This window comes from Vulpes vulpes, chromosome 9 (genome assembly GCF_048418805.1).
Source record: "Vulpes vulpes isolate BD-2025 chromosome 9, VulVul3, whole genome shotgun sequence".
Lineage (NCBI taxonomy): Eukaryota > Metazoa > Chordata > Mammalia > Carnivora > Canidae > Vulpes > Vulpes vulpes.
The window spans coordinates 89271105-89294568 of NC_132788.1; the positions used below are offsets into that span (position 1 = coordinate 89271105).

The 23464-nt window shown below is 44.0% G+C and overlaps 1 protein-coding gene across 6 annotated transcripts in view; it reads left to right on the forward strand.

Annotated features, from left to right (window-relative positions):
* CHDH (choline dehydrogenase) overlaps positions 1-23464 on the forward strand; it is a 39291-nt gene that overhangs the window by 10936 nt on the left and 4891 nt on the right. For 3 of the 6 annotated variants that reach the window (XM_072720771.1, XM_072720767.1, XM_072720770.1), the window contains exons 3-6: positions 18532-19296; positions 20769-20920; positions 21579-21708; positions 22714-22848. In XM_072720771.1, coding sequence (XP_072576872.1) covers positions 18579-19296; positions 20769-20920; positions 21579-21708; positions 22714-22848 — 1135 coding nt within the window. In that variant the 5' untranslated portion in view covers positions 18532-18578. The remainder of the gene's footprint in view (positions 1-18531; positions 19297-20768; positions 20921-21578; positions 21709-22713; positions 22849-23464) is intronic. The other 3 variants (XM_072720769.1, XM_072720766.1, XM_072720768.1) reach the window with 1 other exon arrangement.

Below are 23464 nucleotides of genomic sequence, written 5' to 3' on the forward strand. Positions count from 1 at the left end.
GCTCCGCAGATCTGTGTTTTTCACAAATGGAAGTTTGCGGCAACCCTGCGTCAAGCACGTCTCTTGGTGCCATTTTTCCACCAGCACCTGCTCGCTGCATGTCTCTGTGTCACATTCTGGTAGTTCTCGCAGTATTTCAAACTTTATTATTTGTTATGGTGATCTGTGGTCTGTGATCTTTGATGTTACCGTTGTAATTGTTTTGGAGTGCCACGAACCAGGCCCGGTATACGGTGGTGAAGTTCATCTATAAATGTTGTGTGTTTCGACTGCTCCCCCGACCCACCATTCCTTTTCTCTTTCCCTCTCCTTGGGTCTTCCTATTCCCTGGGGCAAACGACATTGAACTTAGGCCAATTAATAACCCTCCAATGGCCTTTGAAAGGAAGAGATCCCCGTCTCCCAGTTTAAATCAAAAGCTAGAAACGATGAAGCTTAGAGAGGAAGGCATGTTGAAAGCCGAGACAGGCCAAAAGCTAGGCCTCTTGAGCCAAACAGCCAAGTTGTGAACGCAGAGGAAGTCCTTGAAGGAAATGAAAAGTTCTGCTTAATGAACCCATGAATGATAAGAAAGTGGAACGTCTTGTTGCTGCGATGGAGAAAGTCTGAGTGGTCGGGAGAGACGATCCAGGCAGTCATAACATTTCCTTAAAGCCAAAGCCTCATCCAGAGCAAGGCCTTAACTCTCTTCAATTTTGTGAAGGCTGGGAAAGGTGGGGAAGCTCAGAAGAAAAGTGTGAGGCTAGCAGAGGTGGGTTCATGGGGTTTAAGGAAACAACAAAAAGTGCCAGGTGTAGCAGCAGCAAGTGCTGATGTAGAAGCTGCCGCAAATTACCCGGAAGGTCTAGCTCAGATAATTCATGAAGGTGGCTACCCTCAATGCCAGATTGTCAGTGTAGATATAACAGCCTTGTATGGGGAGAAGATGCCGTCTAGGACTTTCAGAGCTGGAGAGGAGAAGTCAGTGCCTGGCGTCTAAGCTTCAAAGGACAAGCTGACACTCTTTATAGGGTGAATGTAGCTGCTGAGTTTAAGGTAACGCAAATGCTCATTTACCATTCAGGAAGTTCTAGGGTCCTTAAGAATTATGCTTATCTACTCTGTGCTCTGTAAGTGAGCAACAAAGGCTGGGTGACAGCCCATCTCTTTACAAAACGTTTTACTAATTATTTTAAGCCCACTATTGAGACATATCGCTCAGAAAAGATTCCTTTCAAAATATTACTGCTCATTGACACAGCACCTGGTCACCAGAGAGTTCCGATGGAGATGTTTAACAAGGTTCATGCTGTTTTCCTGTCTGCTAACACAACATCCATTCGCCAGCCCATGGACCAAGGAGTAATTTCAACTGTTGAGTCTTATTATTTAAGGAATATGCTTCGTAAGGCTCTAGCTGCCATACCCTGTGATTTCTCTGACGGATCTGGGCAAAGTCAATTAAAAACCTGCCGGAAAGGGTTCACCATCTAGATGCCATTAAGAGCATGTGTGATTCATGAGAAGAGATCAAAATATCAACATGAGCAGGAGTTTGGAAGAAGTAGATTCCCACCCTCATGGAGGACTTTGAGGGGTTCAAGACTTCCTTGGAGGAAGTAACTTCAGATGTAGAGAAAACAGCGAGAGAACCAGAATTAGAAGTAGAGCCTGAACGTGGGACTGCATTGTTACAATCTCATGATAAAACCTGATGAGGAGTTGCTTCTTAGGGGTTAGCAATGGGAGTGGCTTCTTGAGCTGGAATTTACTCCAGGTGAGGATGCTGTGATAATTTTTGAAGTGACAACAAAGGATTTAGAAGATCACACAAACTTAGTTGATAAAGCAGCGGTAGGATTTGAGAAGATTGACTACAGTTTTTTAAAAAAGATTTTATTTAGGGGATCCCTGGGTGGCGCAGCGGTTTAGCGCCTGCCTTTGGCCCAAGGGCGCGATCCTGGAGACCCAGGATCGAATCCCACGTCGGGCTCCCGGTGCATGGAGCCTGCTTCTCCCTCTGCCTGTGTCTCTGCCCCCCCCCCCCCCCTCTGTGACTATCATTAAAAAAAAAAAAAGATTTTATTTATTTATTCATGAGAGATACAGAAAGAGGCAGAGACATAGGCAGAGGGAGGAGAAGCGGTCTCCATGCAGGAGCCCGATGTGGGACTCCATCCCAGAACTCCAGGATCACGTCCCGAGCCAAAGGCAGATGCTCAACTGCTAAGCCACCAGACGTCCCGACACCAATTTTCAAAGAGGGTAAAATGCCATGAGATGGCATTGCATGCTACAGAGAAACCATTTGTGAAAGTAAGAGTCATTCAATGCAGCGAACTTCTCTGTTGTCTTACTTAAGAAATCACCACAGCCACCCAGCCTTCAGCAACCACCGGCCCGATCAGTTAGTGGCCATCAGCACGGAGGCAGGGCCCTCCACCAGCCAAAAGACATGTCTCTATCAGCTCAGAGGATGGTTAGCATTTTTTAGTAATATTTTTAAATTAAGACATATGCATTGTTTTTTGGGGCATAGTGCTACTGCACACTTAATAGACTTACAGTTTAGGGTAAGCGCACCTTTTATATGCACTGGGAAACCAAAAACATCACTTGACTCACTTTATTGTGGTATTTACTTTATTGCATCAATCTGGGACCAAACCTGCCATATCTCAGAGGTGTGTCTGCAATTTGCTCTCCCCACCAACCCCGTGGTCACTTCTAATCTTTTTGTCTCTTTGAATTTATCTCATATAAGTGGAACCATACAACAGTTGTCCCTTCGTTACTGACTTATTTTACTTCACATAATGTTTTCAAGATTCATCCATGTTGTAGCATGTATTAGAACTTTGTTTCTATTTAAGTCTGAGTCACACTCCATCGTACGACATCACAGCCTTGCTCATTCAGTCATCTGTGGATGGCCACTTGTGTTATTTCTGCCTTTTTGCTTTTGTGAATGATCCTGCTATAAAAACACCGAGGTACGAGTATCTGAGACCCTGCTTTCCGTTCTTTTGGTATATATCTAGGAGTGGAAGTGCCATCATATGGTAGTTCTATGTTTAGCTTTTTGAGGAACCACCAAACTTTTTTTTTTTATTTGTTTGCAGTGACTGTGCCATTTTACATTCCAACCAGCAGTGCACAATGGTTCCAATTTCCCTACATCCTTGTCAACACTCATTATTTTCCTTTCTTTAAATTTTATTTTAGACGTCCTAGTTATAGGCTTATTAGTATTTTTTGTTTCTTCGTAATTCAGTTTGGGTACATGGTGTATATCTGGGAATTTTCTGAGTCATCTAATTTGTTGGCCTACAGTTATTCATAGTGGTTTCTTATAATCCTTTTTAATGCTGTAAAATCATAGACATGTCCCCACTTTCACTTCTGATTTTACTAATTGGAATCTTCTCTTTTTATCTTATCCAATCTACTTAAAGGCTTGTCTTTTTTTTTTTTTTTTTAAGAACCAACTTTTAGCTTGATTTTCTCTTTTTTTCTGATCATTATTTTTTATCTCTGTTCTAATCTATTATTTCCTTCTGCTAGCTTTGGGTTTAGTTTGCTCTTCTTTGTCTAGTATCTTAAGATGTAAAGCCAGGGTTTTTTTTTTTTTTTTTTAGATCTTCTTTTTTAATGTATGCATTTACAACTAAAAATGTTCCTCTTTGCACTGCTTTTGCTCCATCTTGTGAGTTTTGGTATATTGATTTCATTTTCATTTGTCTCTAATATCGTTTGTGATTTCTTCTTTGACAAATAGGTTAAGAGTGTGTTGTTTAGTTTCCACATATTTGAGAATTCTCTAGTTTTCCTTTTGATATTATTTTCTACTTTCATTCCAGTATGATCAGAAAAGATACTTTGTATGATTTCAATACTTTTAAATTTATTAAGATTTGTGGCGTAACAAATGTCAAGTGCTCCATGTGCACTTGAGAAGAATGTATGTTCTGTTGCTGGGTGGAGTGTTCTGTGTATATCTACTAGGTCCAGTGGCTCTGTAGTGTTAATTAAGTCATCTGTCGCCTGTTGATCTGTTACTCTGGTCACCATCGAAATCTGAGTATTGAAGTCTCTGTTTATTACTATAGAAATATCTGTTAATCCCTTCAAATCTCTTAATGTTTACTTCATATATTTTGGGGCTCTGATGTTGGATGCACATATGAATTACATGTTTTAGAACTGTATTTGTATAAAAGTCTTATTTAGGTCATACCATGCATAATTTGCTTTTTATATTTGAATATATTCCTGGGATTTATTCATGTTGATGTGAAGTTCTGTGGCCCTTCATTTTCACTGTTCTGTGGAGTTTCTTCATAATGACTCTTACTACAACTTTCTGTGGCCTTGGTATTTCCATATATGTATTGAAGGCAGCATGTCAATTTCTACAACCCTACCCCCCCCCCCGAGTTTTGATTGCATTGCACCTTATCTATAAATCAATTTAGAGAGTATTGACTTCATAACAATGTTAGTCTTCCTGTTCATGCTCTTTTTTATTTTTAGGTTATTTAAATTTTTTATCAACAGGTTTATAGCTTTCATTGTATAAGTTTTGCACGTATTCTGTTAAATTACTCTTAAGTATTTCATATTTCCTAATGCTCTTATAAATGGTATTGTTCTGTTTTGTGGTTGCCCCACAGAAGATGGGGCAAGCCTACTCTACCACCAGTAGAATTTGTTTGAATGTTGAGACTGATGATACCACACATATACCAAGAGCCTATGAAAAGGCTTATTTTTCCCTAATGGGGCTTTCTGGGGAGAGCACTGCAGACATCCAAGTTGCTCCAGGATGGCTTGAGTGAAAGGAAGGATGAATGGCTCTGGTTTTTATTATGGTTGGAGAGGGGGGACCAAAGTGGAGATTCCTATATATGGATGGTTTGAAGATCTCACCCCCTCATTCCCTTCCACTCCTGCCCCCCCCCCCTCCCCACAGGGCAGGAATGCCAGGGCTTTCTTATTGACTTGTCCACGTATAGGGCAAGAGGGAGGAATGGAGCGTGAAGCTGTCAGTGTCAAACATCAAAAATAAACTGCCTTTATTACATTTTTTACATTTAAATTGCCAATTGTTAATAGTATATAAAAATACTGTTGCCTTTGTACATTGACCTTGTTTATATCCTGTGACCTTGCAAAAATTCATTTATTAATTCCAAGTCGCTTTTGTAGATTCCTTGGGGATTTCTATTGTAGATGATTGTGTTATCTGCAAATAAGGATGTTTATAATTGTAATCTGTATGCCTCTTACTTTTATAATAGTTAATTAACCTTAAAATTCTGGTTAGAACCTTCACACAAGGTTGAATAAACATGGTAAGAGTGAATATCCTTGCCTCGTTCCTGATCTCAGGGGGAATGCTTTTAGCCTTTCACCATTTAGTACAGAGTTAGCTGTAGGTATTTCATAGATGCTCTTTATTCAGGAAGTTCTCTTTCATTACCTGGGTACACAGAGATTTTATGGACGGAATATGGAATATTGCCAAATGCTTTCTGCATTAGGATGATTATATGGTTTTTCTTTTTTGGTTTCTTAATATGATGAAATACATTGCTTTTCTACTGTTGAGCCAACTTTGCATCTCTGGGTTAAACTCTAGTTGGTTATGATGTATGTTACTAGATTTGATTTGCTAAAATTTTATTAAAGGTTTTTGCATCTTTGTTCATGATGGATATTGGTGGGTAATCTTCTTGTGATGTCTTTGTCTGGTTTTGGTAACAAGATAATGCTGGTTTTATAAAAATGAGTGGGAAAGTGTTCTGTACTCTTCTGTTTTCTATAGAATTGCTATTATTCCATCTTGGATGTTTCTTAGGTTTTACCAATGATGTCTAAAGGTTTTTGTTTTTGTTTTTTTGTGAGAAGAGTTTAAATAATGAATTCAATCTCTTTGATAGATATGTGTAGCTACTTAGGTTACATAGTTCTTGAGTGAGCTTTGATAATCTTGTCTTTCAATTATCACATTTTTTGGCATAAAGTTTCCGTGTTATCCTTATATTGTCTGTTACTTACCTGTAGAATAGGTAGTGATACTTCCTCTGTCATTGCCAATGTTGGTAATTTGTGTTACCTCTCTTTTCTTTGAATAGAAGTTTATTATTTTTTTGCTTTAAAGAACCAAATTTTGGTTTTATTTTTTCAACTTTTAAATTTGTTTTCAATTTTATTTCTGCTGTTACGTTTATTAGATTACTATAGGATTGATTTTCTTTTTTCTGATTTTTTAAAGGCAAATGTATAGATCATCAATTTGAGATCTGACTTTTCTAATATAAGCATCGTAATGCCATATATTTCCTCAATATGTGGAATTCACCTGATTTCCACACATTTTGGTCTCTTGTGTTTTCATTTTCATTGAATTCAAACATTTGCTAATTTTAATTTTTCCTGTGATCTCTTCTTTGGCTTATGGGTTACATAGAAGTGTGTTGCTTGATTTCTTATGGATTTTTCAGATGTATATTTTTTATTTATTCTAAATCAATTCTTTTGTGGACAGAGAACATGCTTTGTATCATATCAACCCTTTTACATTTGTTGAAATTTTTATTATGACCAAGGTCTCCCTTGGTGAGGTATACTTGCAAAGAACATGTATTCTGCTGTTGTTTAGGCATTCAATAGGAAGTGTTAATTCAGTCAGTTTAGCTAATAATGTTAAGTTTTCTGCATTCTTATTGATTTTTTTTTGCCTAAAGATTTTATCTCTTACTGAAAAGGGGGAATGTTGAGATCTCCAACTGTGATTGTGTATTGATTATTTTCTCCTTTTCTATCAATTTTTGCTTCATGATTTTGAAGCTGTAGTAGGCACAAACACATTTAGAATTATTTTTTTCTTATGATAAATTGGCCCCTTTGTCATCTTGAAATGTCTTCTTAACCTTGATAATATTCTTTGTACTGAAGTCTACGTTGTCTGATATTAGTATAGTCACTCTAATCCTTTTTTTTTTGTATACTGTTTTGATATGCTGTTTATATGGTACGTCTTTTTTCCATTTTTTATGTCTTTGTATTGAAAGTAGCTTTTTTTTGTAGACAGCATATATTTGATTCCTGCTTTTTAAAAAATTCATCTGAGAATCTCTGCATTGTAATTCGAGTGTCTATTACTATTTATACTTAATGCAGTTACTGATATGGTTAGATTAAAATGTAACATTTTGCTATTTATTTGTACTATCTCTTTTTAGTTTTAGTACCTCTTTTGATTATTCTATATTATTTTATTTCTACTATTGACTTATTAGCTACAATTCTCATTTTATTTATTTAATTTTTAGTGATTGTGATAGGGTTTATAATATCTATCTTTCACTTATCACAGTATACCTTCAAATAATATTGTACCACTTTGTGTATGGTATAAAAGCCTGATACAAGTATACTTCTATTTCTCCACATCCATTCTTTGTGCTGTTATTGTTGTGTACATTTTAATGCCACATATATAAACTATTGTATATTTTACTACTTTTGCTTTAGACGATTATATTCCGAAGAGATTAAAAATAAGGGGGATCTGTTTTTTTGTTGGTCTCTCTCTCTTTTTCTTCTTGTTCATTTGCTTTGTTTCTTAAATTCCACATGAGTGAAATTATATGTTATCTGTCTTTCTCTGACTTCTTTCATTTAGCATTATACTCTCCAGGTTCCTCCATATTGTTGCCAATGGCAAGATCTCATTCTTTTTTATGGCTGAGTATATTCCATTTTATATGCTAGAAGGGAGGTGAGTTGGGGCATGGGTGAAAAAGATAAAGAAGATTGAGACTACACTTATCTTTTTTTCTAAGTAAAGTTTTGTTTTGTTTTGTTTTTAGATTTTATTTATTTATTCATGAGAGACACAGAGACATAGGTAGAGGGAGAAGCAGGCTCCCTGCGGGCAGCCTGATGTGGGACTTGATCCCAGGGCCCTGGGATCACGACTTGGGCCAAAGGCAGATGCTCAACCCCTGAGCCACCCAGGTGCCCCAAGGAAAGTTTTTATTATAAAAATTCTTTATAACTGCTATAAACTAGATCCTTAGTAGGATTACACTACATTCCTTTGATTATTTTTCAAATTTTATTTAAATTCTAGTTTAATATAATATTAAGTTCAGGAGTTGAATTTAGTGATTCATCACTTGCATATAACATCCAGTGCTCATCATAACAAGTGACCTCCTTAATGCCCATCATTCAATTAGCCCATCCCTCACTCCACTTCTTCTGTCAACCCTTGGTTCTCTATCATTAAGAGGACACTTATCTTGATGAGCACTGAAAAATGTATAGAATTATTGAATATTGTATATTGTACACGTGAAGCTAACATAACATTGTGTTAATTATTCCTGAATAAAAATATATAATAATTCCTAGATTACAAAATACAAATAAAAACAAGGGAAAAAGTTGTATTTACCCACTGTGGTAGGCTTAATGATTGCCTCCCATAATATCCATGTTCTAACTCTGGAGTCTGTGAATATGTTACCTTATATGGCAACATGGATTTTGCAGATGAGATTAATAATGTGGAGATGGAGAGATGATCCTGGATTGTCCAGGTGGTCCCAGTGATGTAATCACAAGTGTCCTAATAAGGGGCAGATACAAATACAGAAGTAAAAGATGTGACAACAGAAGCAAGAGGTTAAGGAATGCAGGTGACCTCTGGAATCTAGAAAATGCAAGGAAATGCATTCTCCTCTAGGGAGCTTCTAGAAGAAACAGGCCCTGAATGACACCTTGACTTTAGCAGTGAAACTGCTTTCAAACTGCTGGCCTCCAGAACTGTAAGAGAATAAATTTGTGTTGTTTTAAGCCACCAAGTTTATGGTAATTTGTTATAACAGTCATAAGAAACCCATACACCCAAATTTTTATCATTTCCATTGCTTTTTTTAAAAAAATATTTTATTTATTTATTCATGAGAGACACAGGGAGAGAGGGGCAGAGACATAGGCAGAGGGAGAAGCAGGCTCCATGCAGGGAGCCCAATCCCAGGACTCCAGGATCACACCCTGGGCTGTCGGCAGGCGCTAAACCGCTGAGCCACCCGGGTGTCCCCCCCCCATTTTTTTTTCTTTTGTAAAATTTCTTTCTGGTGTCATACTTGAAGAATTTCCTGTATCATATCTTGCAGTGCAGATCCACTGGCAATAAATTCCCTCAGCTTTTGTTTCTCTGAAGATGTCTTTCTCCTTCATATTTGAAAGAGAATGGGTATAGAGAGTTTTAAGTTTATTGGATCCCCTCCCCCACCATTTCAGTATTTTACAGTTGTCACTCCATTATCTTCTGGACTGCATATTTTCTGATGAGAAGTTTGTTGTCACTCTTATATTTATTCCTCTGTGCATGTTTCTTTTTTTTTTGGCTGGCTGTCTTGATGATTTTTACTTAGGATTTCTGCAATTTGGCTATGATGTAGCGAGATGTGTGTGTGTGTGTGTTTTTTGTGAGATGTGTTTTTAAAAAAATTCTGCATGGGATACTCTAAGCTTCTTGGATCTGTGATGTTTTGTCTTATATTAATTTTGGGAAAGTCTCAGCAATGATCGCTTTAAAAATTTTTTTCTCTGCCTTTTTCTCTTGCTCTTCTCTCTCTCCCCCTTTCTTCCTCTGCCCCTCACTCCTCCTTCCCCTTTTCCTTTTAGCCTCTTCTCCTACTGGGATTCCAATGATTTTTTTTTTTTTTTTGGTATATTTTTTATTGGAGTTCGATTTGCCAACATATAGTATAACACCCAGTGCTCATCTCGTCAAGTGCCCCCCTCAGTGCCCATCTGGGTGATGGGATTCCAATGGTCTTAACTCTAAATAGTTTGATATCATCCCATGGCTCTTAGCTGTTCTCTCTTCCTCTTTCTTTCACTCTTCCTTCACTTTATATTTCCATTTGGATAGTTCCTACTAATCTAATTTGCATTTTCACTTACTCTCTTCTCTGCTGTAACCAAATTATTCATTTCTGATATTTTTATTTTGAACATTTCTGTTTGTCCCTTTTTTTTTGTAGTTTCCAATTTTTGCTGCAGTCACCTATCTGTTCAACATATTGTCCACCTTTTCAACTAAATCTTTTATTTTTTTTTTTAATTTTTTTTTTTATTTATTTACGATAGTCACAGAGAGATAGAGAGAGAGGCAGAGACACAGGCAGAGGGAGAAGCAGGCTCCATGCACCGGGAGCCCGACGTGGGATTCAATCCCGGGTCTCCAGGATCGCGCCCTGGGCCAAAGCCAGGCGCCAAACCGCTGGCGCCACCCAGGGATCCCAACTAAATCTTTTAAAACGTGGAACTTGATTATTTTGAAGTCTTTGACAGTTCTGACATCTGGACAGGTCCTCCCTCAGTCTGGTTTTATTGACTATCTCTTGATAATGAGTCATTTCTTTTTCTTGCTCTTTTATGTCTCTATATTGAATACATATTATTTTTAATTTTAGTTGTTAAGTATACAATATTATATTAGTTTCAGGTTTATAATATATTGATTCAAGAATTAAATCATTACAAAATGTTCACCATAATAAATGTAGTCACCATTTGCCACCATACAATGTTATTGCAGTATTATTGACTATATTTCCTGTGCTGTACTTTTTCATCTTTGTGACTTATTTTATAACTGAAAGTTTGTATCTCATAATCCCCTTCACCTATTTTTGTCTCTCCCCTATCCCTCAGCTCTGGCAACCACCAATTAGTATTTTTCCTTCCTTATATTTATGAGTTTGTTTGTTTTTTGTTTGCTTTCCTTTTAAGACTCCACATATGAAATCATATGGTATTTGTCCTTCTCTGTCCAACTTATTTCCCTTGACATAATACCCTCTTGGTCCATCCATGTTGTCATAAATGTCAAGATTTCATTTTTTTATGACTAATAATTCTGTTGTGGTACCACATTTTCTTTATCCATTCATCTATCGAAGGACATCTAGGTTGCTTTCATATCTTGGCTCTTGTGAATAATGCTGCAATAAACATAGAGTACATATATATTTTTAAATTAGTGTTTTTGTTTTCCTTGAGGATATACCCAGAAGTGGAATTACCAGATCATATAGTATTTCTATTTTTAATATTTTGAGGAACCATCATACTGTTTTCCACAGTGGCTGCACCAACTTACATTCCTGTAAACGGCATGAGGGTTCCCCTTTTTTTTGGCCAACACTTGTTATTTCTTGTCTTTTTGATAGTAACCATTCTAACTGGCATGAGGTGATTTCCCATTGTGGTTTTGATTTTCAATTCCCTAATGATTTGTGATGCTGAGCATCTTTTCATGTATCTATTGGCCATCTGTATGTCTTTTTTAGAAATAAATGTCTACTCAGGTCCTCTGCCCTTTTTTAAATCAGATTATTTGTTTTTCTGGTCTTGAGTTGTACAAGTTCCTTATATATTTTGGATATTAACTCCTTATCAGATATATCATTTGCACATATCTTCTCCCAACCATTCATTTGTCTCTCAAATATCTTGCCTTTTCATTTTGTTGATTAAAAAGCTTTTTTGTTGTGCAAAAGCTTTTTAATTTGATGTAATCCCAGTTGTTTCTTTTTGCTTTTGTTTCCTTTGCCTGGAAAGATCAACACAGACAAATATTGCTAAGCCAGATGTCAGAATTTATTGGCTATGTTTACTTATATGATTCTTATGGTTTTAGGTCTTACAGTTAGGTCTTTAATCCATTTTCAGTTTATCTTTGTGTATGGTATAAGAAAATGGCCCGGTTTCATTCTTTTCAACATAGCTTCCCCATTTTCCCAACACTATTTATTAAAGAGACTGTCTTTTTTGTATATTGGTTATCCTTGCCTCCTTTGTCATAGATTAATTGACCACATAAGCGTGGGTTTATTTCTGGGCTCTCTATTCTGTACTATTGATTTATGTGTCTGCTTTTTTGCCGGTACCATAATGTTTTGATTACTATGGCTCTGTAGTATAGTTTGAAATCTGGGCACATGATCCCTCCAGCTTTGTTCTTTCTCAAGATTGCTTTGGCTATTCAGGATCTTTTGTGGTTCCATACAAATTTGAGAATTATTTGTTCTAGTTCTGTAAAAAATACTATGGTTATTTGATAAGGATTGCACTGAATCTATAGACTGCTTTGGGAAATATGAACATTTTAAGGATACGTATTTTAAGGATATTAATTATTAAAGATCTACCATGGTAGATCTTTACATTTCTTTGTGTTGTCTCCAGTTTCATTGATACCTTATAGTTCAAAGTACAAGTCTTTGAACTCTCAGTTAAATTTATTCCTAGGCATCTTATTCTTTTTGATGCAGTTGTAAATGGGACTATTTTCTTAATTTCTCTTTCTGCCAGATTATTAGTGTATAGAAACTCAGCAATGCTCTGTATAGTAATTTTGTATCCTGCAACTTTACTGAATTCATTTAATAGTTCTAATAGGGTTTTTTTAATCTTTAGGGTTAAATATATATAATATATATATATATATGTGTGTATATATATATATATATATATATATATATATATATATATATAGTAACATGCCATCTGCAAATAGTGACAGTTTTACTTTTCCTTTACCAGTTTGGATGCCTTTTATTTCTTTTTCTTCTCTGATTGTTGTGGCCAGGACTTCTGGTACTATGTTTAATAAAAGTGGCGAGAGTGGACATCTTTCTCTTGTTCCTGATCTTAGAGGGAAAGCTTTCAGCTTTTCACCATTGACTGTGATGTTAGCTGTGGGTGTGTCATATATGGCCGTTATTATCTTGAGGTTTGCTGCCTTTCTACCCACTTGGTTGAGAGTTTTATCATGAATAGGTATTGAATTTTGTTAAATGTTTTCTGTATATATTGAGATGATCATATAATTTTTATCCTTTATTTTCTTAATATGGTGTATCAGGTTAATTGATTTGTAAATGTTGAACCATCCTTACATCTCTGGGATATATCCCACTTAATTATGGTGAATGATCCTTTTAATGTATTGTTTGCTAACTGAGTTTGCTAATATTTTGTTGAGGATTTTTGCAACCATGTTCATCAGGGATATTGGTCTGTAATTTTCTTAGAGTGTCTTTCTCTGGTTTTGGTATGAGGGTAGTGTCAGCCTCATAGAATGAATTTGGAAGCATTCCTTTCTCTTCTATTTTTTGGAATAATTTGAGAACGATAGGTATTAACACTTTAAATGTTTGATAGAAATCACCTGTGAAAATATCTTGTTCTGGACTTTTGTTTGTTGAGAGTTTTGTCATTACTGATTACATTTCATTACTAGGAATAGGTCTATTCAGATTTTTATTTCTTCCTGATTCAGTCTTGGAAAATTGTGTGTTTTTAGGAATTTATCCACTTCTAGATATTTCAATTTGTTGGTGTATAATTTTTCATAGTAATATCACAATCCTTTGTATTTCTGTGGTGTTGGTTGTAAATTCTCTTTCATTTGTGATTTTTTAAAATTTGAGTCTTTTTTTTCTTAATGAATCTGGCTAAAGGTTTATCAATTTTGTTTATCTTACCAAAGAACCAGCTCTTAGTTTCATTGATCTTTTCTATTGTTTTATTTTTAAGTCTTTATCTTATTTATTTCTGCTAGGATATCTAGTAATTCCTTCCTTCTACTGACTTTAGGTTTCTTCTTTTTTTAGTTAGATTGCTTATTTGAGAATTTTTTCTGTTTTCTTGAGGTAGGACTGTATTACTATAAACTTCCCTCTTAGAACTACTTTTGCTAAGTCCCAAAGATTTTTTTTTTTTTTTTTATTCGTGAGAGACAGAGCGAGTGAGCGAGCGAGCGAGCGAGAGAGGCAGAGACACAGGCAGAGGGAGAAGCGGCCCCTTGCAAGGAGCCCGGCGCGGGACTCAATCCCCGGTCTCCAGGATCACACCCTGGGCCGAAGGCGGCGCTAAACCGCTGAGCTACCCGGGATACCCAAGTCCCAAAGATTTTGAACCATTTTGTGTCCATTTTCATTTGTCTCTGGATGTTTTTTAGTTTCCTCTTTTATTTCCTCATGACCTATTGGTTGCATGTTATTTGGCCTCCACATATTTGTGTTTTTTCTAATTTCTTTCTGTAATTGGTTTCTAGTTTCATACCATCATGGTTGGAAAATATGCTTGATACGATTTCAGTCTCCTTAAATTTATTAAGACCTGTTTTGTGGCCTAACATGAGAACTATCTTGGAGAACATTCCATATGCACCTGAACAGAATGTGTATTCTGTTGTTTTTGGATGGAGTCTTCTGTATATATCTGTTAAGTCTACTGGTCTGATGTACCACTCAAAACCTCTGTTTCCTTAATGCTTTTTTGCATGGATGATCTATCCATTGATGCAAGTGGGATTTTAAAGGCCTCTATTATTATTGTACTACTATCAATTTCTCCCTTTATGTCTATTAATATTTGCTTCATATATTTAGGTCTTCCTATGTCAGATGCGTAGATATTTACAATTGTTATATTCTCTTGTTGGATTGATCCCTTTATCATTATGTAATGCTTTCCCTTGTTACAGTCTGTTTTAAAGTCTATTTTGTCTAATATAAGTATTGCTGCCCTGGCTTTTTTTTTTTTCTACCATTCTCATGGAATATCTTTTCTACCCCTTCACTTTCAGTCTGCGTATGTGTTTAGGTCTGAAGTGAGTCTAGTATAAGTCTAGTATAAGATGGTCTTATTTTTTTTTTATCCATTCAGTCATCCTATACCTTTTGATTTAAGGTATGTTCATTTACATTTATAGTAATTATTGATAGGTTTGCACTTATTGCCCTTTTGTAAGTTGTTTTCTGGTTGTTTTGGTGGTAGTTCTTTTCTATTGCTTTCTTCTCTTGCTTTCTTTGCTTGTGATCTGATGACTCTTTTTTAGTGCTGTGCTAAGGATGTCTTTGTCCATATTTTTTGTGTATTTATTATACACTTTTTGGTTTGTGATCACTGTAAAGCTTATATATTAACATCCTATGTATGTAACAATCTATATTTAAGTTGGTGGGCACTTGAGTTTGAACATATTCTGAAATTACTACATTTTTACTCCCCTACTCCATGTTTTAATGTATATGACATAATATTTTATATCTTTTTATTTTGTGTATCCCTTAACTAAATTTTATAGGTATAATTGACCTTGTCTTTACCTTCACACTAGCTTTATAAGTGATTAATCTACTACCTTTCTGTGTTTGCTTTTACCAGTGAAATTGTTTCCTTTCATAATTTTCTTCTAGTTGTGACCTTTTATTTTCCTCTTAAAGGGATCCCTTTAACATTTCTTATAAGGTTGGGTTAGTGGTGATGAACGTTTTCAACTTTTGTCTAAGAAACTCTCTCTCCTTTAATTCTGAACAATAATCTTGGCAGATACAGTATTCTTGGCAGTAGATTTTTTTCCTTTCAGCACTTTGTATTATGTCACTCCTTTCTTCCTGCAAAGTTTCTGCTGAAATATCTGGTGATAGCTTTATGGGGGTTTTCCTCATCTGTAACTATTTACTTTTCTCTTTCTGCTTTTATGATTCTCTTTAATTTTTGCCATCTTTGTTACATGCCTTGGTGTGGACGTAGATCAATCCAACAAGAGAATATAACAATTGTAAATATCTAGCCTTAGAGGCTTTTTGTGCTTCCTGGACCTGGATGTCTGTTTTCTTCCCCAGGTTAGAGAAATGTTCAGCTATTACTTCTTCAAATAAGTTTTCTGCCCCATTCTTTCTCCTCTTTCTGGGATCCCTTTAAGGTAAATCTTAGTACACGTGATGTTGTCTCAGAGATCCCTTAATCCACTCTTAATCCATATTTTTAAAATTCTTTTTCTTTTTGCTGTTCAGTTTGAGCGCTTTCCACTCTCCCGTCTTCCAGATTGCTGATCTGTTCTTCTGCATCCTCTATGTTGCTGTTGATATCCTCTATTGTATTTTAAGCTATTATTCCACTCTGATTTGTGCCTTTTTATGTTTTCTCTTGTTGATATTCTCTATGAGCTCACGCACTTTTCTCAGTGAGCATCCTATGACCATTACTTTGAGCTCTTCCGTAGTTAGATTGCTGATCTCCATTTTGCTTAGTTCTTTTTCTGAGGTCCTGTCATCGTCTTGTTGGAATACATTCTTCTGTATCCTCATTTTGTCCGACTGTGTTGGCTTCTATGTATTAGGTAGAGTAGCTATGCCTCCTGGTCTTGAAAGTAGTGGCCTTTTGTAGAAGGCATCCTGTAGGGCCCAGTAGTGCAATCTCCTCGGTCACCAGAACCTGACATTCAAAGGGTGTCCCTTGTGTGGGCTGCTTGCACCCTCCTGTTGTGACTGGGCCACAACTTCTGTGGTGTCCTGTTGGGCAGGGTTGTTCCCTTGTATGGCTGTGTGAGTGGCCTGGCTGTACTGCTGAGGGTGTGCTGATGGGTTGGGGGGCTGGCCCCCAGCCCAGCTGGCTGTTGGGAGTAGCTGCTGCAGGCACACAGGTGAGCAGGGCTGGCCCCGAGCACAGCTGCCTTCGAAAACCCAACTGTAACTGCTGCAGGCGTGCTGGTGTGCGGTGTTAGCTCTTAGCACAGCTGGCTGAAAGGCCTGGCTGTAGCCTCTGAAACATGCTGGGGTATGGTGCTGGCTCTCCACTAATCCAGGTCAGGAGTCACTTTGGATGGATGCCAGACCCAGTTGTGGCTGCCTGCTGGGTGTGAGGGGAAGAGTCGCTTTGGAGGGACACCTGCCGGGGCAGGCAGGTTGAGTGGTGTGGGTCCACAGAGGAATGCTGGTGGAGGGGACAAGCAATGCCAGCAAGGTAGATGAAGTATCAGAAGTGGCTCCTGTAAGCATCCAACCAGTGGCACTCAAGGAGGGCAGGAAAGATAGCGTCACCAGCACTTCTGTTCCTGGAGAAATCTCCTACAGATCCCTTCCTGCCCATTCAGCAATGGGCTAAAAGTAGTAAACAATCTTCGCACGTAAGCCAGGTGCTCGTCAAACTGCGGTTCCCGCGCTGCGTCTCAAACTGGGTGATATGGTGCCCTCTGAGAGCAAGACTCTTGCTTTCCGGAAGTCCTCCAGCTCTCCCAGAGTGAAGCTTCCGTGATTTTCAAAGCCAGACACTATAGGGGCTCGTCTTCCCAGTGCAGATCCCCAGGATGGGGGGATCCCCTGGCTCCTCGGGAAAGACCTCCCTGCTTGTGATAGTCTTCTGGCTTGTGGTGGGAAAGCCCCCGCAGTGCCAGAGATTGGTCCCTGACTGCATCTCCACCCCTCCTCCCCTTCTTGATAGGGCCTTCTCTTTATGCTTTTAGCTCTGGACTGGCCCTTCTGCCAGTCTTCAGGTGGTTTTCAGGGTCAGCTGTATTCTGTGTCCTTGTTGCTCCACCTCCCCTACCCCCCGCCCCGCGTCTGGGAGGAGATGAGCTCGAGATCCTTCTCCTCCACCACCTTCCCCTGCTCTTCATCTGGGTCTCTTAAGCCTTTATGAATGCTGGACCTTGTAACAGGACAGCAGGGATGGAGGTGAATCGTATTCATGCCTAGAAAAGGTCACGCTTTTCATTCCACCAGGTCATGGATGTGGAGTGTCGAGCAACCTAGTTGGGAGTGGAGTGCTGGGTACTGCTACCTTGTGCTAGTATGGGGCCTGGAGTGCTGGAAGGTTCTTCTGTGCTCCGGCTTTCATGAGGCCTTGGGGCTTCTTTGTCCTGTGTCTGCACGAGGGGCGGTGGGGTCTTTCTCTAGCCACTTAGCTCTTAGGCTGCCCTAGGGGGGGGCCGCTGTGTTACTTGGGGCAGGCTGGTGCAGGGGCCGGTGGATGGATCAGGGTTCCAGGCTGCCTTGAGGTTCCTCCCTTTCTTGTGGTGGGTGGCCTCAGTCTTGCGCGCCTGAACTTCACGGGGGGGGCTCTCTCTGATGGTCTTGCGGTCGGTAGAGCGGGATATCCTGGCTCCTTTCTACCTCTGTGTGATGGGCTTGTTGGGATTCATTTGCACGTGGTTGGCAGAGGCCCCTCCGAAAGCTGCCGGCACTGTGTTGTTCAGACTCCGGCACTCTACGGAGTGGTCTCTGGAGATGGTAGCTCTGACCGTGCGGCCTGCTGCAAAGCCCTGGGGTCACACCCGGTGGCCCTGGGGTCACAGCCTGGCCTTCCTTCCTTCGGTAATGCAAGTCTTCTGCCTCCCGAGCCCCAGACGTCTTGTTCTGTGTTATTGCTGGAGATGAAACGGCGCCTGGCACGTGGCAGGGCTCAGCCACGGACTTGAGCGGGGGAGCAGCGGGTGCAAGGCCGGAAAGCCCTGATGTGTCGGGGGGGGGGGTCCCCTGCCCCCCCCGCCCCCGCCCCCAGGTTCACGAACGCACGTCACAGAGGAGCCTTGCTGGGGATCGCCCAGCCCTGTGCTTGTCAGCCCCGGCAGGGACCTGCAGGGATCTCGCGGCTCCGCCTCCATCCCCCGCGCAGGGTCCCGGGGTGAGCTGAGCTGAGCTGAGCTGAGGCCTGTCTGTCTTCTCGTCTCAGCAGGGAGGCCTCGCGGAGGCACCGGAGTCGGACTCGCCGGACGGACGATGTGGGGCGCCCTGCGAGGCTGCAGGGGGCGGCGCCCGGGCGCCTGGGGAGCCTGGGGAGCCGGGGGCGCCGGGGGCGCCGGGGGGCGGCGCGGCGCGGCGCGGTCCTCGGTGAGCCCCGGCCCCGCCGGCGAGTACAGCCACGTGGTGGTGGGCGCGGGCTCGGCGGGCTGCGTGCTGGCGGGGCGGCTCACCGAGGACCCCGCCGTGCGCCTGCTGCTGCTGGAGGCCGGGCCCCGCGACCTGCTCGCCGGGAGCAAGCGGCTGCTCTGGAAGATCCACATGCCCGCCGCGCTCGTGGCCAACCTGTGCGACGACAGGTACAACTGGTGCTACCACACCGAGCCGCAGGCCGGCCTGGACGGCCGCGTGCTGTACTGGCCGCGCGGCCGCGTGTGGGGCGGCTCGTCCTCGCTCAACGCCATGGTGTACGTGCGCGGCCACGCCGAGGACTACGAGCGCTGGCGGCGCGAGGGCGCGGCGGGCTGGGGCTACGCGCGCTGCCTGCCCTACTTCCGCAGGGCGCAGAGCCACGAGCTGGGCGCCGGCCCCTACCGCGGCGGCCACGGCCCGCTGCACGTGTCCCGCGGCCGCACCGACCACCCGCTGCACCGCGCCTTCCTGGACGCCGCGCAGCAGGCCGGCTACCCGCTCACCGACGACATGAACGGCTTCCAGCAGGAGGGCTTCGGGTGGATGGACAGGACCATCCACCAAGGTAGCGCCGGGCCCGGGCCCCGCCCCCGACCCCGACCCCAGACCCCTCCCCCGGGCTCCCCTCCCCCGTTCCCTGACCCCCAGACCCCTCCCCCGGGCTCCCCCCATCCCCGGGCTCCCCTCCCCCGTTCCCTGACCCCCAGACCCCTCCCCTGGGCTCCCCTCCCCTGTTCCCTGACCCTCAGGCCCCTCCCCCGGGCTCCCCTCCCCCGTTCCCTGACCCCCAGACCCCTCCCCTGGGCTCCCCTCCAGCTCCCCCCATCCCCGGGCTCCCCTCCCCCGTTCCCTGACCCCCCAGACCCCTCCCCCGGGCTCCCCCCATCCCCGGGCTCCCCTCCCCCGTTCCCTGACCCCCCAGACCCCTCCCCCGGGCTCCCCCCATCCCCGGGCTCCCCTCCCCCGTTCCCTGACCCCCAGACCCCTCCCCTGGGCTCCCCTCCCCTGTTCCCTGACCCTCAGGCCCCTCCCCCGGGCTCCCCTCCCCCGTTCCCTGACCCTCAGGCCCCTCCCCCGGGCTCCCCTCCCCCGTTCCCTGACCCTCAGGCCCCTCCCCCGGGCTCCCCTCCCCTGTTCCCTGACCCTCAGGCCCCTTCCCCGGGCTCCCCTCCCCCTGTTCCCTGACCCCCAGACCCCCGGGCTCCCCCCCAGCTCCCCCCATCCCCGGACTCCCCTCCCCCTGTTCCCTGACCCCCAGACCCCTCCCCCGGGCTCCCCTCCCCTGTTCCCTGACCCCCTGATCCTCAGGCCCCTCCCCCGGGCTCCCCTCCCCCTGTTCCCTGACCCCCAGACCCTCCCATCCCCGGACTCCCCTCCCCTGTTCCCTGACCCTCAGACCCGTCCCCCCGGGCTCCCCTCCCCCGACCCCTCTCCCCGGGGGCCCCCCCCCCTCCTCCACTTGGAAGCCAGTCTCCACCAGAGCACCTGTGCCTCCTGCCCCCATCATGGTCAGCGAGTGACAGGAAACGGAGGCCATATGGCCGAGGTGTCACACCCCCTAGAGGCCACACAATACAGCCCACAGCCAGTGACACTCAGTTTGGAGACAGACTCGGGCATCTGCAGGCCTCTGGTGGCATGGAGAGGCAACTGTGACCAGAGAGCCCAGAGGCTGAAGGGATGTGCAGATGAGGAAACCGGGGCACTGAGCCCCGAAGCGCCCTGCTCACAGCAGGGTAGAGGCAAGGCCTGGGTTGACCTAGGCTCCTGCCTGCGTCCACAGGGTTTTCACTCCCTTTTATTAGCAGCTCCTGGCCTGCCATCCTGTGGGGAGTAGAGGGGGCCTTCCACCCCCACATGGATGCGGATTTCAGTCCAGCAGGGACTTGGGGTCTCAGCCTTACTCGGGAGGCAGAGCTCCCAGCCGCAGGGGAAGGTCAAATTCCATCTTTCTCCAGCCGCTTCCAACTCCCCACCCCGCAGGTACCAGGAGAAGGGGGGGGGCACCGTTCCTGATGTCCTTGCTCTGTCCTGCAGGCAAGCGCTGGAGCGCAGCCTGTGCCTACCTGCACCCAGCACTGAGCCGCCCCAACCTCACAGCCGAGGCCCAGACGTTTGTGAGCAGGGTGCTGTTTGAAGGCACCCGGGCAGTGGGCGTGGAGTACATCAAGAACGGGCAGACCCGCAGGGTGAGTCGGGCCAGGGCCGCCGAGATGGAAGGGGAGGAGCCCTCACCCCGGCGGTTCCTCCCATACCTTTTCAGAAATTGAGAGGTTTCAGTAAGGCTTTAAAAACTGTAAATGTGAGTGTACTCCAGATTTCAGCACTACACTGTTTTCCACTTAGCGGCATGTCCAGATCATTCTGAGTCCCTGTGAAGATCTGGCTCACTGTTGTTTTATTTAAACTGCTTGTTTGAGTACGTGCTTTTATTTATCTCATTTAAGCTCAGCAGTCCTAAGATTTTATTTATTTACTCATGAGACACAGAGAGACACAGGCAGAGGGAGAAGCAGGCTCCATGCAGGGAGCCCGATGTGGGACTCGATCCTGGGACTCCAGGATCACGCCCTGGGCCGAAGGCAGGCGCTGAACCGCTGAGCCACCCGGGCCGCCCGGCAGTCCTGTGTCTAAGACCGTCATTACAGTGTGGCTGCCACAGAACACGTATCAGCACGTGAAGTGCGCTTTAGTATTGCACACCGGAGCTGCACATCCTCTTCCTTCCTCTGGGGCCCAGGAATGGGATCCTCACTCACCACCCGGGGACATCACGCCAGGGCCAGGTTCTCAGGGTTCTGTCTGGCTTTTCAGGAATTGTGACCTGTAGGCCCCTGTGTCTTCCAGGCTTATGCCAGCAAGGAGGTGATTCTGAGCGGGGGTGCCATCAACTCTCCACAATTGCTCATGCTCTCGGGTGTCGGCAATGCAGACGACCTCAAGAAGCTGGGCATCCCAGTGGTGTGCCATCTTCCGGGTGAGCTCCCTTCTCTGCTGCTCCTCAGAGGGTGCCTCTGCTAATAAAAGGGCTTATTATAGTTCATTAGCATGGAGTGGGGAGGGGGGCAACTGTCAGTATTCCATGGAATGGTCACATTCTTCCCAAGAGCCTCACTGGACACCTCTGCTCTCCGGGGGCCCCAAGTCTTTGTGTTTTTTCCCCCTTCCTGGCCCTCCTGTCCCACTGAGAGGCGATGCCCCTCAAGCAGGGAGGCTAGCCCATAAAGCCCGTGGGCCAGGCTCGGCTAGGTCACCAGGGCAGCCCTACAGTGAGGGGGTCAGGCCTTTTGTTTTCTGTCCTTGGGACTCAGCAGCAGCTCGGACATCAAAGATGCCAACTCAGTGCTCCAGAGCATGCTTTTCATGCTGAGACAATTACCCCAGGCCTAACATTTATCTTACAAACTATCTTTGATACCCATTAGGGCCTCTTAACTCTCTTAAAACCCAGGCTCCCTCAAAATGATCCATTTTCCTATGGAGGCATCATCATAAGAGGCCTGTGAGAGTGTTGGTCTGTGACAGCAGCCTGCCACCCCATGTCCCCGCGTGCTTAGATGAGCTGGCACAGCGTCTGCCCAGCACAAGGCCTGATTCTCTTTATCCCTACATCAGGGGTGCAGGGTGGGCCATCAGGCCATCTGGCAGCAGCTCAGGGAGTGGTGCCTGCTGAATGCTGGGGACCCATGCTCGGGGAGGGTGGCTACAGGGGAAGGACAGTGTTGGATGGTTACAGGGGCTGCCCTGGGAGTGAGTGACAAGGGCAGGTGGCTTTGGCAGCATGAGAGGACTAGACTTGGCCCTGAGTATGGAGATGATGTCCCGGGAGGTGACCTTTAAACCAAAATGAGCAGGAGCTGGCCTGGCAGAGAAGTGGGAGGGGTGGGGGTGGAGCGTTTTCAAAGCCAGGGGACATTGAGAGGCCAGCACAGCCGAGGCCCCCTTGGAAGCTGTTTCTCGTAACCACTCCCTCCCATTTCAGGAGTGGGCCAGAACCTGCAGGACCACCTGGAGATTTACATCCAGCAGGCATGCACCCTCCCCATCACTCTCCACTCGGCACAGAAGCCCTTGAGGAAGGTCCGGATTGGTCTGGAGTGGCTCTGGAAGTTCACAGGTGGGCGTGCTGGTCCGGGACCTGATTGGAGCTGGTCGAGGGGCAGCACGGCCTCCCTCCTGAGGTGCTGAGTGAGGGCTCTGGCCTCAAGTCACTTATTCACAGCTTAGCTCTGCCTTTCGCCTCCTCAACTTTCCCATCTGCAAAATGGGGATACATAGTCACGCCCGGCAGGCTGTTGTGAGGACCAGATGCAGCACCCCAAGGCCTGTCCAGCATACGATTCCTCAGAGCCCGGGTGCTGCTCTCTCTTACGGATGGACAGGAGTAAAGGCACAATCAACATCCATTTCTCAGCAGTTTTTTTGTCTGTTTTTGGAGTCCCAGAGTACTGCCCAGGCCAGAATGTGGTCCTTGGAGATCCCCGTCAGCATGGGTTTCTCCCACACCTGCCAGCTATGCTATGCCAGAAAGGCAGGTGCCCTCAAGGGAGCTTCCGTGCTGGGGGGATCAATGGAAAGAATCCTTGTAAACCTGCTTAAGTTTTAAGATCAGGACATTAGTAAAGTGGAGAATATCTGAGACGTAGGAAGGAGGTGTTACAAGGGCCCCGGATCTAAGTATCTGGTGTTGGAGGAAGAAATATGTTGGGCCAGGGAGACTGTAACATGTTGAG